This window comes from Colletes gigas, unplaced genomic scaffold (assembly GCF_013123115.1).
Source record: "Colletes gigas isolate AHSC1104 unplaced genomic scaffold, ASM1312311v1 Colletes_gigas_Sc00018, whole genome shotgun sequence".
NCBI lineage: Eukaryota > Metazoa > Arthropoda > Insecta > Hymenoptera > Colletidae > Colletes > Colletes gigas.
Window position 1 is genome coordinate 5655597 of NW_025106647.1, and position 14785 is coordinate 5670381.

General features: G+C 34.0%; 1 protein-coding gene across 3 annotated transcripts; it reads right to left on the reverse strand.

The window, feature by feature from the left end:
* Positions 1–845: 845 nt before the first annotated feature.
* LOC122400451 (zinc finger CCCH domain-containing protein 13) lies at positions 846–9690 on the reverse strand. 3 transcript variants are annotated; one of them, XM_043401933.1, is made up of 12 exons: positions 9551–9690; positions 8753–8814; positions 7114–7316; positions 6934–6998; positions 6779–6856; positions 4628–5094; positions 3821–3977; positions 3580–3753; positions 3008–3502; positions 2804–2939; positions 2467–2692; positions 846–2379 (listed from the first exon to the last, which is right to left on the reverse strand). In XM_043401933.1, the coding sequence occupies exons 2-12, from the start codon at positions 8776–8778 to the stop codon at positions 1821–1823; spliced, it is 2586 nt and encodes an 861-aa protein (XP_043257868.1). In that variant the 5' UTR covers positions 8779–8814; positions 9551–9690; the 3' UTR covers positions 846–1820. The 3 variants fall into 3 exon arrangements, with proteins under 3 accessions (XP_043257868.1, XP_043257866.1, XP_043257867.1); XM_043401931.1 differs by having other exon boundaries at positions 847–2379; positions 3821–3980; XM_043401932.1 differs by having other exon boundaries at positions 850–2379; positions 2467–2689; positions 3821–3980.
* Between the last annotated feature and the right edge of the window lie 5095 nt (positions 9691–14785).

Sequence of the window (14785 nt, forward strand, 5' to 3'; positions counted from 1 at the left end):
TTCACGACATTTATTTTCTAGTACAGCGTTACTCAAACTAGGGCTTGTGAATTTACTAATGGGGATCGTGATATTTCTCTCAAAAAACATTATACCGTAAAATAAGAAAAGTGTTACTGTAATATTTTATTTTTGTTAAGGGGCATTTTTAGACAAAATTTGTATACTTATCTGCGCACATTTTCAGAACACATTTTTTTATAATGATATACTTATTAATTTATTGAAGAAATATATCTGACGTTGATCATATTTAATATAAATACGATTTCCTCACTCACTTTCTAAGAAGCAGTATTATCCACCTCATTAGTTTTATAGTTGTTTTTATAATGTCATGAACATTTTGCTTTTCACTGATAAAATGTCGTGTATGAAGTTATTATTTTAGTAAATAATGTACAGAAAATTTAAGCTAAAAAAATATGGATCTATTTAAATTGCATACAAATATTTTTAGTTTTTTAAACAGTATTAAATTATATAAGAACTTATGTAATAACTTAATTCTACTTTAGGAAGCCTGCCAAAAATTTTCCTTTATTGAACAGGTTTCTAGGGAGATGGAAGTTTTTAAAAACACTACTCTAGTAATACTACTATATGGTTTTTGCTCAAAATCATAGTTTCGTAATACAAACGTATAAGCGTTGTTCGAATGAAAATAATTAACTTGATCCTGTGCCTATGATTATGAAAATGGATTAAGTAAAAAATCTGAAAAAATTTAATTTGTATCTTATTTTGTATTTCAACAAACTATATTACACTAACATAGAATAAAAAAATATTAAAAATTATTGGTTTCAGCCACTCATCGTCAAATACGTGTATGCCACTTTGTGAAAATTAATAAGAGTGCATACAAGTTATTAAAAAGAGCAATATGAAAATGTTAATGGAGAAATAATGAAATAAAAAATTATCGTCAAAGTATGCTACCACTTCTTCTTACTGCTATTTGTTTTTTTAACTCAAATAATAGTTGACACGAGTGACCGGCATCTGTGTACTTAACAACTCATTTGCGACTAAATCTCTTCACAAGAAATCTAGCGAATACGATTTGATTGTAAGAAATTTCGTCAAATTAATATATGAACGAACACAGAAAATAGTATAAAACAGTAGAAGTTACATAATAGTGTTTATTATAATTATCTATACGTGATAAGTTTATCGAATTTGTTATACGTCCATTTACATTAATAATTAAAAATTGATATTTGTTATTTCCCAAATATTTTCACCAAATAATTTTGTGATGCACAAATAATCGCTACTATTACACAACTATACTTAATAAAATGCTTATACGAGTAATGTCCTTTACAGTTCTTATTAATATTATCGTCACTAAATGTGCGTACATAGTGACTGTTTGAATTACAAAGGAATTGAACATCGTGAAGTTTATAGCATCGAGTGTACATTTCAAACATTTCCAATGTTTATTAAATAAAAATTTTTAAACTTTAATTATATTGGATGATTTCATATAAACTTTCTGTTTTCTATTATCTACGTACATAATTACAACGATGATCTAACCACTTAAAATTATTGTTCGCATAAAGAATTCTTACAAACACGACATTTAATCGGTTTATATCTACAACAAATTCATTGAAAACGAACAAAGTTTCTGTACATAAATCCTTAACTTCGTCCAAAATATCTACGTAGCTCCATAAATGTAATAATTCCGTTGTATGAAACGCTGATCATGAAAGTTTTCTATGGCTAAGTTTTGTATATTTGTGAAAAAACAATAAGAGTATATTAGGATATGATTGAAACGTACTAATAATTCTTGGACTTTACATATCTAATTTCTCAAGTTTTACTTTCACCTCCTTCTTCATAGTATCCTTTTCATCTATTTCAATTTTTTCATTGTCCCTTTCTTTGTCTTTCCCAGAATGTTGTTGTTTCTTATCTGAATTACGGAAACGATCATAACGAGAATCTTCGTCGTCGCTGGATTTACCTCCTGCTTCTGTTTCCCTCAAAATATCGCCCAAATCTTTGTCAACATCATCCCACAACTTATCGCTACTATCGGCTGGATAATCATCATCTTCTTCTTCTTCGCCAACCTTTATACCGTTTTTGCTATCTTTCGTGTTCTTTTCAGATTCGGAAACATTTCCTTTTTGTTCGGCTGGTTTGCTGGATTCAACAACATTAGTACAATCAGTAGTAATTACTGATAATGTGTTACTTGCACATTGTGGTTCAGAATTAGTTGGAGATTTAGTATTTTCGGTGATAATTGCAGCATTTGGTGTGGAAGTAGTGTTAGCAGATGACGATGATTGTAGATGTATTCTCTCCGCTTGTCTTCGTAATGCTTTATCATCATTATCACGCACATACCTGTATACAATATTAAATATTATTATATAAACATCGATATCTATATAAGAAACAAACAATTTGTAGAATTAGTTTTGTAATTTATACCGTTTAAGGTGACTTCTAGTTGAACAATGAAGCGCTATTGCCCTTTCGCTGTTTTCGCTACGTGGTAGATACATCTTGCACAATTCACAGAATTGAACTTCGACACGTTTTATATATTCTGCTCCAACTTTGATCATTTGCTTACTTTTAAGCTTCTTTTCCGTGTCATTTGTACCTTCACTCTCTGGTTTCTCTTTCTTCTTCTCAGGAGACTCTTCATCTTCTGCTATAAATTATGTTTATGCAGAAATTTTTAAAGAAACTTACATTTAAAATTTTAAATCAAATTTAAATTCACTAGAAAAATAATAATATTATATAATAGTTAATAACGTACCGTCCACATCACCTACGGAATCTAGAGTCATAAAATTATCGAGATTAACTTCCTTGTCATCTTCTTCGGGTCCACTTGAATCTGCTTCTGCTTCGCCATTGCCGGCGTTCATTCTTTCTTTCAACGCACTCTTTCTCTAAAAGAAGAATATATTATGTACGAATATGTTAAAGAAACAGTTTAATATCGCGATAGAAATAATACCTTAATGTGATCCAAAGAGCACATGTGAGTTTCAAATAGCATTGGTGATCGAAATTGAATGCGACAAACACGGCAAAATGGAGTAAGGAATCGTTTCATCTGACGATGGGAATCTGATAGCTGATGCACTGCTTTAAGGGAACGATAATTGAGTTTACAAATGGGACAAAACATGGTACGAGATGGTAAAGTACCACGTGCTGCATCACGGGCCTCAACACGTCGTTGTTCTTGTCGTTGTAAAACACGCATACGGGTCAAAGTTGCCTTATGCCGGGATGCGATTAATCTCATTGCTGCACTGTGACGGCGCGAATATAAATGCAGTGAATATTCTTTAAAAGTAACACTACGATGAGCGCAATGCGGGCAAGTTAATTTAATGAATTTTCTGCCATCTCTCCTACTGGGTAATTCTTCAGAACCAGTGGTTCTACCATGATCCGTCTTATCATTATCATCTCGTTCCTCATCGTCACCGTCATCTTCATCGTCCTGAAGGGGTAATAAAAACATCCATCATAATACAAAAAGGCATAATTCTGATGATTAAAATATTGTAACCTACTTACCTCATGTTTTCGATCATCATCTTCGTCCTTTACTTTAACTTCGTCGTCGTTTTCTTCTTCGTCTTCGCTATTTTGCCTTTCTCGATCTTGTTTTTCTTTCTTACGTTTTTCACCTTTTTCCTTTTTTTCATCTTCATCTTCTTCTTCCTCTTCTTCGTCGTCGCGTTCATGTGGCTGAATTAATGTCGGTAAATGTTATAATAAGTATTATAGAAATACATTAACAGTCTTATGGAGTTACCTTTTCATCATCATCCCAATTACTTTTGTTATCATCATCTTCTTCATCGTCATCGGAAAATTCAGCGTTAATAGCTTTGGTCATCTCTCTATCCTTGTCCTTCATGCTGGTTCCTGATCCTGACTCCTTTTTACTTCCGGATAGCCTAGTAGTACCGCTACTAATGACACAGCAATTTTGTTTTGACTTACATTATTTCCCTTCGTCTTGTTCTGGTTCCTTTGTCTTTCATTATATCATCAACCAAAATATTTTTTTCTTAGTTGACATACAGCAAATATCGCGATAGTATTTGTTTCTTTTATCCCCCTTAATGAATGCATTTCGTATTGCAATAAAGGTCTTAACTATTCAGCCTTTTTGCATTGCATTGTGCTCTTATTATGTCTTCGCATTTTCGCGTCTTAAAATACATCTAAGAAACAACGTTCTTTTATATATTGGTTTTAGTCACCGCTATGTGTAAGAATGATAAATAATGATCTCGTAAAGTACAAGTATTATAGTAGTTCTCATATCAAAAGTAATTACATTGTGTTTTGACGATACGCACACAGTGTATTTATGCGTATCAGAATCAATTCCCTCTTTATTTAGAACCCTGCGAAAAGTTTGCCTCTCGACAGTAGAATATTGGTTTCGTGCGATCATTTGTGTCATTTTTTTGTTTTCTTTTACCATTTATGTCTATCATCGTCTTGACTCTCATGTCATATAGTCGGATATAGTCAGATCGTTTACTGACAAATAAGCAAGCAGGCTACTAGGACGGTATTGCGGTTGGTAAGTGATTTATTAATTAATTACCTCCTGCGCATTTTGGTAGTGGTCATGCGCACACGCTGGATGTAGTCTCGCGATCGCGATCCTAGCAGCTTGCGTCGATAGTCAAGCGATGGCAGAGTACGCTTGCGAGCCATGACGACGTCCGATCGAGAGCTCATGCGATGGAATCCACCCCCTCTACCACTGCCGCGAGTTGAAATGCGACCTCTGTAGTTTGAGCTTTGATGCGATATTCGCCCTCGACTCGAGTTATATCTCTGAGTTGGAGGCGCCATTTCGCTAATCCGAGGGGGTGGTGGAGGTGCATAGCTCCGCGATGCTGAATGACGGTCCTCTGAGCGGTGGTACGATGAAGCACGTTCGCTCTGTCTCTTGTCCTCGTACACGGCCGAGGATGACGATCCCTTATTATCGTCATAAGGTGCTGACGCAGACGAACCACCGTACGACGAAGAGTACCTCTGAGAGCCGCTACCGCTACCACCACCCTGCCAAATCAAATTCAATTGTGCTCCTTCCCATTGTATCTTTCTCTTTTCCTGCCCTTCTCTCTTTTACTCTAGACACATTTCTCCCCAACATTGTTCCCTCCTATCACATATTCTCCATACATTTTTTTTTTTCTCTAATTCCATTCTGTCGATTCTTTTGTACTCCCTCATTTACTTCGCATTACAGTGCCAATCGTCTAGTACAAAATCATCCAACCTTGTACCGTTACGGTCACTACACCCATTCCCGTTGGATCACCAAAATATAGATTTACCATCCCTAAGTTTGAAAAGCACCTAAGATACGGTTTTATCTCTCACGTTTCAAATATAAATAACTTTATATACCACTTTTTATTCTATATTAAAAACGATCTTTACTTTTCGAAAAATATAATAGTTTATTCTTGCCATTTCATTCGTTGACATGATCTCTAAATAGTAGCTATGGTCAGCATTCACAGTTCCTTGAAGGTATCAAATGAACGGAATTCTGTGTGATTCTGCATTAATTGTTCATGGATAGACCTTTCCAATTTGGATGATATAAAACAGATGTATTTTTTTGCATATTCTGATTTCTAAAGCATTCTTTCATATAATGTTCTATACGCCTCGCGCATGCTTATATGGATCACGAAATCAAATAAAACTAATGAAATTGTAGTTCTAATGATATATCCTTGCACAATTTTCTTTAAGGGTAAAGTATGATGGAAAAATACTTTGTGTACTTCCACTGTTTGTGCAAAGCTTTCCACCAGCATATATTCTAGTTTCAAAATCTATCTGTGGATATAGGGTAGCATTACGCATACAGAAAAGGCTGATGTTTCTTAGTCATTGTTAATTGAACGTAACTTAGAATGCATATTCTTTACATTGGAAAGGTCTATGATTACTTTGATATTACTGACAATTTATTTCATTATTCCAATGATTAGTTTTAATTGATGTAATTTAGAAAACTGCACAAAGCAGTATATTTTGTTAGAAATTTGTGCGGTGCGGCAATGCAGGGATTCTGTCAACATTTCAATAACTGATCTGCATTATGCAGAAAATTGGTTCAGTTGAACATATTGTTTTACGTAAAGAACAATACAATTGTAATGTCAGCATTTTAAAATTCGTATTTGTTATATCTATTCATCTGTTCTGATATTTTTCAGGTTGCTCTCAATACTTATTAATGCAACTGTGTGCAGGTAACAATATAAGTACCATCTAGGTGTATTTCATCTTTTAATTATGTGATGTTTTCGCAGTGTTCCACCAGTAGTGTCCCAACGCAAAAAGAATGGGTGTTCAAGTAGCCGTTGGCTCGTCGCTTGAAAGGAAAGTATGACGACTTATGAATGCCTTGCCTACTACTTTTATATATATATATATATATATATATATAAATGCTTAGACGAGTGTCCTGAAAATATTTTTTACATGGAATATAATATTCCGAATATTATATTTAAGCTTTTTCAATGAAAATCTTTCAGGACCATCGTTTGTACATGCTACATAATTAAAAACTTTAAAAATTTTCTGTGAAGCAGGGCTTTCAAGATGGAAAAATAGTTCTTGACCACAGCACGGTAGGAGATTCAAACAAAATAGACTAATGCTCATTCAAGATGTATCTTGTAACAAGAACATTATTATATTTATATTATAAAATACATACCTGATAAGAATCGCTTCTCATCCTCTTACGGGTTGAATCACTCGATGATCGATGATCATCTCTTCCAGAGTAAGAATCCTAAGAAGTACAACACATAATTATGGTATTCATAAAAATAGTTATGTATACAATTATTACTTTATTCGTATACTTACTCTTGGTCTTTTATAACTATTTGAATGTTCACCCCTTCCTCCCCTGCTGGAATATCTTTCAGATCCTATCAAAAACACAAACATATAAGTGAATATTAGCGAGTATATTTTCAACAAATCAATAACTTATACAAATGTTATGTTATCTAGATTATTGCCAAGCCCCATAGCCCAACTAACCAGAATTATATTTTGAACGAGAATCGTAATTGGTTGTCGAATATTTAAATCTGCCACCTCTAGAAGAAGAGTAACCTCCTCTACTAGACATGTTTCCTCCTGTTGATCCACTATTCCATTCATTTCCACTACCGCCGCCTCTTCCCCTGTATGAACTGCCACCACGAGAATTAAATCCCCTGCCACGCGAACTCATATTAGAGCTGCAAATCAAAGGAAGTTGGTTTCAAAATATGCAGTTTCTTTTAAACCAACATTCTATAAACTGGTATCAATTTTGTCTCTATTATCTTAAATAAAATAAAGTATATCTAATTATCAATACAACCAAACACAAACAAAAACTGTAAATCACTAGTAACATTCTGGATGTGTTCTTGAAATTACAAAAACATTCGCTAACTGCCTCCACTTTCCTTCAAGACCTAATTTTTTCAGTCGATAACTCATGTTTAACACTCGAATAATGACGCCTGAGTCCATTCGGACCCACTCAAAACGTGAAAAATAATAAAACAAATAGCCACAAGAAGCCAAAAAAGTAAACAGCATTTCTTATCTACTGAAAATAATAAGTATAGAGTCATATGCTATATTTATATACATACACAAATGTTATGTACATGTTGTACAGAATCAGAATAAATATTGTTTATTATGAATTATAATAATAAAACGAAGCAAAAAACATAAATGAGTGTATGCAAATTGGAGTGTTAAGGGATAAAATTATCCTTTATAGTCCTGCCTTTAATGTTATCTTGAAAAATTTCATTAACTTACTAGACTTTCATAGTAAAAAAAGGTTTGAGTGCAAAAGATTAATGCCACTTCTTTATATCTTAGCATACATTTCCAATTCAAATTACATCAAAAAGAGTTGTAGCTATTCAAAATTAAAGTTGAAAAAAAATCTTGTTGCACAAATTCAAATTTGAAACCTCCCATTTACAAAGCAGGTGTTCTAAGCATTTATCTAATACATTTTTTAATGAAAAGATGAAAGTTAGTATGCAACAAGTGTACAACGAGCGACTATAGTTACCAGTAACATCAAGACTGAGCTGTATAGTCATCTTGTTAGATTTAATGACAATATTACTTGGATATTTCTAAAAAGTCAAAATTTACATAAATACACAGTATTTTGTTGTACAAAAATGCTACAGACACATCAGTCAATTAAACAATATAAATTCTATAAAAATTAAAAGCATATGTATAAAATAAGTTATCAAATTCTCTTTCGTATTACTCTTATAAGAATAAAACTTTATTATTTTTTATGATATGAAAACATACCTAAGAAAGCAAAAAAAAAACAAGAATAAAATCAATATTTCAAAGATTTATAGTTTGTAAATTTTTTGGTCACTTTAAGTTTTATTTGGTCATAAAATATCACAAAAAATGGATCTTGGTCATATTATTTAATCCATTGAATCAAACATTTCTTTCATTCATTCTTCATAATATCTAAAACATTGAAACTACCTTTAATATTAATATTAGTTCACGTTTCATATACATGCATACACAAATGTGAATATTAAAATACATAATATATAAATTTAAAAATAAAGTTGCTCAACCACAATAAATTAAAATTTATAAATATATGTTTTGTATTGTTACCAACCTGCATTTAATGTAGCTGTAACTCATAATTACGACTTACAGATGACAGATATGGTGTGAAGTCTATAGACAAAACAAAAATATCCTTATACATTGTAAAACCATTTAAATACATTTATTAGATATCATTATATATGTTATAATCTTTATTTAAACATCCAATGTTATTCACCTATTAAATATGATCTTCAAAACAACTTGTTTTAACAAATAAAAATATTGGAATTAATATATTTTGTTGTCCTAAATTTAGCATTATATGTTAAATAATTATGTGATATGTATTTAACATTACTGGAATTCTTGACAAAACTTTTGCCGTTAATAAAACAATTTACCTATATTATTCACTATATTATTTTTAAAATAACAGATCTGATGGTTATTTGCAATGTAAAACTTTGCAGTACCATCAAATATTTATTTTTCTGATCGATAAATTTATGTAACAAATGTCGAATAATATTATTGTTACATTGTAGAACGTGCACGTTTGCTGAAGTTACAAAAAAAATAAGACGCATATTATACTTCGTTCATTGATGCTTACATTACACGATTCGGAGCAATGTTTCCGGCGTACGCACGTATTCGATAAATGTTTTAATCTAAAGTAGAATATGTTGTAGACATTTCTGCGTTGGAATGTTATTTTTTTTAATGAAATTAAATGCATTTCTACTAGGATAATCGATAATTTTATCATCTAATTCCTGAAATTAATGGCTACACTCGGGCAAAATTTTAAAATAAGGATTTATTGAAGAATACGCGTTTACATTAGTTAAAGGAGGCTTACCTTACTAAACTGCGAAAGTTTCTCCTGTAGGAGACGTTATTGAGTAAAATTTATATAAATGAAATCACGTATTTCGCACAAAACTTCTCGCACATGCCGTGGACGCACAATCAGGTAAAATGTCGTCCTTCCCCTGGGCTGTGGCGTCACTCTTCTTCCGAGTTCTAACGATCGCGGGGAATGAAGGAACAGAACCGGAAATTGATACATTCATGACTCATATTTATGTTTTAGTAATGTTATATGACTTATTTGGTTAGTATAGAAGTACTAAATAACGAACTAATAATTTTCAATAAATTAATTTTTTGAAATATATTTTTAACATTTTGGAGGAATTGCTTTTTGTCTTCTGTATAGATGTATAGAATTCGAATCGTATTCTATGCAAGACATACATGCGTGGTATCTCTGTCCATCGGCAGCGCCACGCGGAAACAATTCGAACGTTTTCGACTTCCGTTTCAACACCGCACGTAGCAATCAAGGTATACAAATAAACTGTTGTTACTATTAAACCGTATTTTTCTTACAAAATTTATAAGATCGAATATACGCTCTTGAGACCCTTAGCCATATGACCTAACTCCACCTTTTCACGTGGATTCCATAGTTGTAACCCCAACATGATCTTAACTGGCGAGAAGGGTGGGTTATGCTCTGAACTCGGAAGACGGTATAGAAAGCTTAAGAGAGGAAGTACATGTGGGAAGCACATCCAACTTCAACACCTTCAGGATGGATTCTTCCACAGATACCTGTAAGTTGATGAAGGTTGTTTTACAGAGTAGCTTGTCTGAGCTTAAAACTGCAAGGTTTCTTTTTGTTGAGTTTTCTTGCCATGTTCTGTTTTAAGGTCTTCTAACTGTTGGTGATGGAGGTACAAAAGCTCTTATACATAGATATTCAACTCAAAAAAGAGCTACAGTTATCTGACTTTGTGGCCAGCTAATAAGACACCTCAGTGGCTAGCTAATGTATCTTCCTTTGTCAGATGCCTGGTCTTTGTATGGATACTAGCCTAAGGTTAATATGAGCTTAGTGGCTGCTGGATAAGACCAACAAGCAAAGATTCATAGGCATAATTACCAGATACTTAGCCATATCAATATACTGAACAGCTGATTCAACCATTTTTATTTGAAAATGTAAGAATGAAACTAGAAAAGAAGAATGAAGTGTACCAGTAATTGTACTACTGGTGGACAATTTTAGGTATTTTCTGATCATCATTGACCACTTCTTTTAGTAACTAATGGCAGTACTGCTTCCAAACATGTAGGTTAACAATAGTAATTTCAACATGTTGTTCACCATTATTACAGACAGAAGTACGCAGTTTGAGTCATTTCTTTTCGCCTATTTCCCATAGATCAAGATATTGGCCATATCATCCCCGCGAAGTTCACTAGTGAAGGAATACCTGTGGCGTCTTTGTGTGGGGAATTCTCCCTAGGGTTGTTCGTGTCGACGCTTCGGTCGCGCGGCAAGCGCGTCGAAGGCAGAGGTCAGAGGTGCCAGAAAAGCACCGTCGGGTGCAAACTCACACATGCCAGATACGCGTACGTGAGCTCGTGGAGTTTCGGAAAGTCGACAAAGACAAACTGACGCATGCCTTCTTTCTCGATTCTCCGAAGCTGCCCGAAGTAATTTCGGACCGCCTTGTGGGAGTCAAGAGAGAAAGGCTCACATTTGTCTTCTCACTCTTAACAACTGAAATCCGACCTCCCGTCAACGGCATACGATTTGAATTCTCGAGCCGAGATTCTCGACTGCCCAGGCATTTTTACTTTCCGACTTATGTAGGCGCACATAAGCAAAGTACCTATAATGATAAAAAAATTTTGTAAAATTTATTTTACGGTAATACACGTTTTAAGATCCCCTGCTCAGATTTTAATTATTGAAAAAAAAGAAATTTTGTATTATTATTCCAACACGAGGCGGCCCGAAATTACTTCGGGCAGCTTCGGAGAATCGAGAAAGAGGGCATGCGTCAGTTTGTCTTTGTCGACTTTCCGAAACTCCACGAGCTCACATACGCGTGATCTGGCATGGGTGAGTTTCGCACCGTGGATGCTTTCTGGCACCTCTGTCGGGAGCAGTGTGGCCAGATCGGGCATAATTGAGTGCATCGAAATCGACAACAGTGACGACGAACTTCCTTAGCGTCTAACGGAATGGTGGGGATAGCAGGCATACACTACCGCACGAGCCACGTGTACGTGAGCTCGGCGCTTGCGCACAACTTCGGGAAATCGATAAAGAACGTTAGTGTGAGCCTTTCCTTCTTGCTCTTGTAAAAGAGAAACAGCTGAAATACGACCTCGCGATAATCGGCATACGATTCCAAGTCTCGACTGCCCCAGCATTTTTACTTTCCGACCTATATGTAAGGTATAAGGAAATTTATAAAGATCATAATGAAAAAAAATTTTGAGGGTTTTTTTAGCGGAAATACCGTTTTAGACCCCCTGATCATATTGTGACTATTGAAAAAAAAGACATTTTTTTTGTTCCTCAACGACTAACATAAGTGAATTGCAATAACGAAAAAAAAATTTCGAAATTTTTTTTAGCGGAAATACACTTTTGGGACCCCCTGATCATATTGTGACTACTACAAAAAAACATATTTTTTTTTTGTTCCTATGCTATTGACATGATTGCGTCTAAACGGCTGAATGAATTTCAATGAAACTTAACATTTAAGTTTTATGTTCTCGTTTTAAGGTCTCATTATATTTTAAGCGTGATCAGCTCCCATATAATGATGATTATACGTTTTGTAGTTTTATAATTATTTCGATACATACACATCATTTGTAACAAATTTTTAAAGCGATTTATATAAATCTTAAGAAGGATTAAGATCAAATATACTTTTCTCCTATCTTTCCTAGACAGGAAAAATTAAACGAAATCTTATGCCTTGCATACCTACCTAAACCACATAAAAAACGTATTCCACAAATATTTTAGAATAATGTTGTTCAAAGCAGTCTTACTCGTAAAGGGTTAATTAAGGGTTAATTAAAATGAAAAACCACTCTTAGCCAGTACCGTGCACGCTACAGAAATAGATTACTACTGACTTTTCCCACTATGTTTTTTAATAACCGTATCAAATTGTTACACACAATCAAATGTTATATATTTGACTTAACTTTACATAACAAAATAATTGTAACGATAGGTAAAACAATAACGTGCACGCTACCGTTCAATGGAAACCACGGGAAGGTGGTGGTCTCTTCCATCAGGAGGGAAATGTAAAAAATTATTATTTCTTTGTAACATTATCACATGCCATATATTAGAACGTCTATATTCTTCTTTCCTTTTTTTTTGATTCCCCTCTAAATTCATTTCTGCAAAATGAAATATATTAAATTGACGTTTATATACTGCTATTCATTCAATAGAACTTTATTTCTAATTATTGCCTTTTAAAAACCTATGGGAACTGGGCTATATATATCTACGTCCTTTCTTCGTCCTGGCATTTCAACGGCCCATCGATGCGCGAGCAGTATAAACAAAACACTATCGCCACGTGCTCGAGCCACTGCTGTTTCTCTTGAGTCAGTTGAATTCGGTCGACGAGGACGAACATCAGGAGAAAGGGTATAGCCGAATAAGGGGGTCAAATGTGCCCCCAAACCGAATGGAACGAGCCCGGGGTCATTCGATAGCAAAAAAAAAAATAACCCATGTGTGCAAATTTTTAACTTGAAATCTCGACCGTGGGGGTAGTAATGGGGTGAAAACGAAAATCATGTTTTTGAATTATTTCTCTTGACCTATTGAGTAAAAAAATGTAAAAAAATTCAGAGACATTTCGGGTACCGGGGCACATACTTTGGGAGATTTTCAGATTTTTTGATTGAAGAACCAGGTAGTGAAAAATAAAAAACAGCAAAAAATGCCGAAAAATGCCGATTACGTATTGAAGGAGGCCCGGAACTACTTTTATACTTTTACAGTAAACAGGTATTACTATTACTATTACTCTCAATTTTTTTCAGATTTTTCATTTTGGTGCGCCGCAGTGAAAAAAAATAAAAACCGAATTTTTCCTCATTTTCTGCGTATTAGAGTAACTTACACGTTGAATTTTTATGCGTCCTTCAATATATAAGTGTTTTGTAGACTGTTTAATGTTTCTACACTAAGCAGAATTACATAACAATTGAAACAAATAAAATAAAGCCAACCGTTGAGCGCAATATATCCTAGAAAATCAACGATATTTTCAACGGCGTCGATGGGCGCAGTTGTTAGAGTGTCCGACTGCTGAACCGCTGCAAGTTTTTTTACCATAGGTTCGAGTCTCTCTTCTGGACTTAGGATTTTTTTTCCTTCATTATTTTTTTTTTCAAATTCTAACTATATAACAATGCTTTATATTTATTTATAAATGTTCTGAAAGCATTTTACAAATATTTTAACTTGAAATATGTATAAATATAGTTTTGGAGTGTTTTTTGCGTTTTTATTTTTTTTGTCAACCACGATTATTGTTTAACATCTCTTACACTGAAATTAATGTGAAATGTTAGTTTTCAAATCTCTTACCTTTGACTATTGTGAATGGATCGGCGCAGAAGATTGTATATTGGCTTACTATTACTTCTTCTCGCCCTTCGATCAAGCAGATCTTTCTTCTTTTTCTCTTTCTTTGATAAATATGAATGTTTGCTACGGCTTCAGTATCTAACGTAGACATGTAAGGGCCATTCCACGCCAAATCTATTAACCCACTCTCTGCCAATGATACTTTTTTCTAATAAACCCATTTTTAAGTACCAGTTTGATCGTTTCATGCTTATTTTTGAATGAAGTATCATTGCTCGATGGAAACCACGGGAAGGTGGTGGGCTTCTTCCATCAGGAGAGGCGAAGGATGGGTTAGAAGTGATCACATGGATCGGATGAGAGTAAATGGCGGACATAAGTGTTGGAAATAAAAAAAAGCATGGCTCAATCTTGGTCGCTGTCGACGTTAATTACGGGATTTACTTGTTCGATATTAAATAATTTACTCAGAATTTCTGCAGGACGTACAATTCGTGAAAGTACCGAGCATGCGATAAATAATAAATTATTGCTGCGACATGTGAACAGCAACCGACAGTACGGTTACCATTCGCACATTCGCAACAATAGCGTTTAATCCCGGAGTAACCAATTGAATTTGGTACGTAGTTAATGTAACATCTATATGTTTTACTA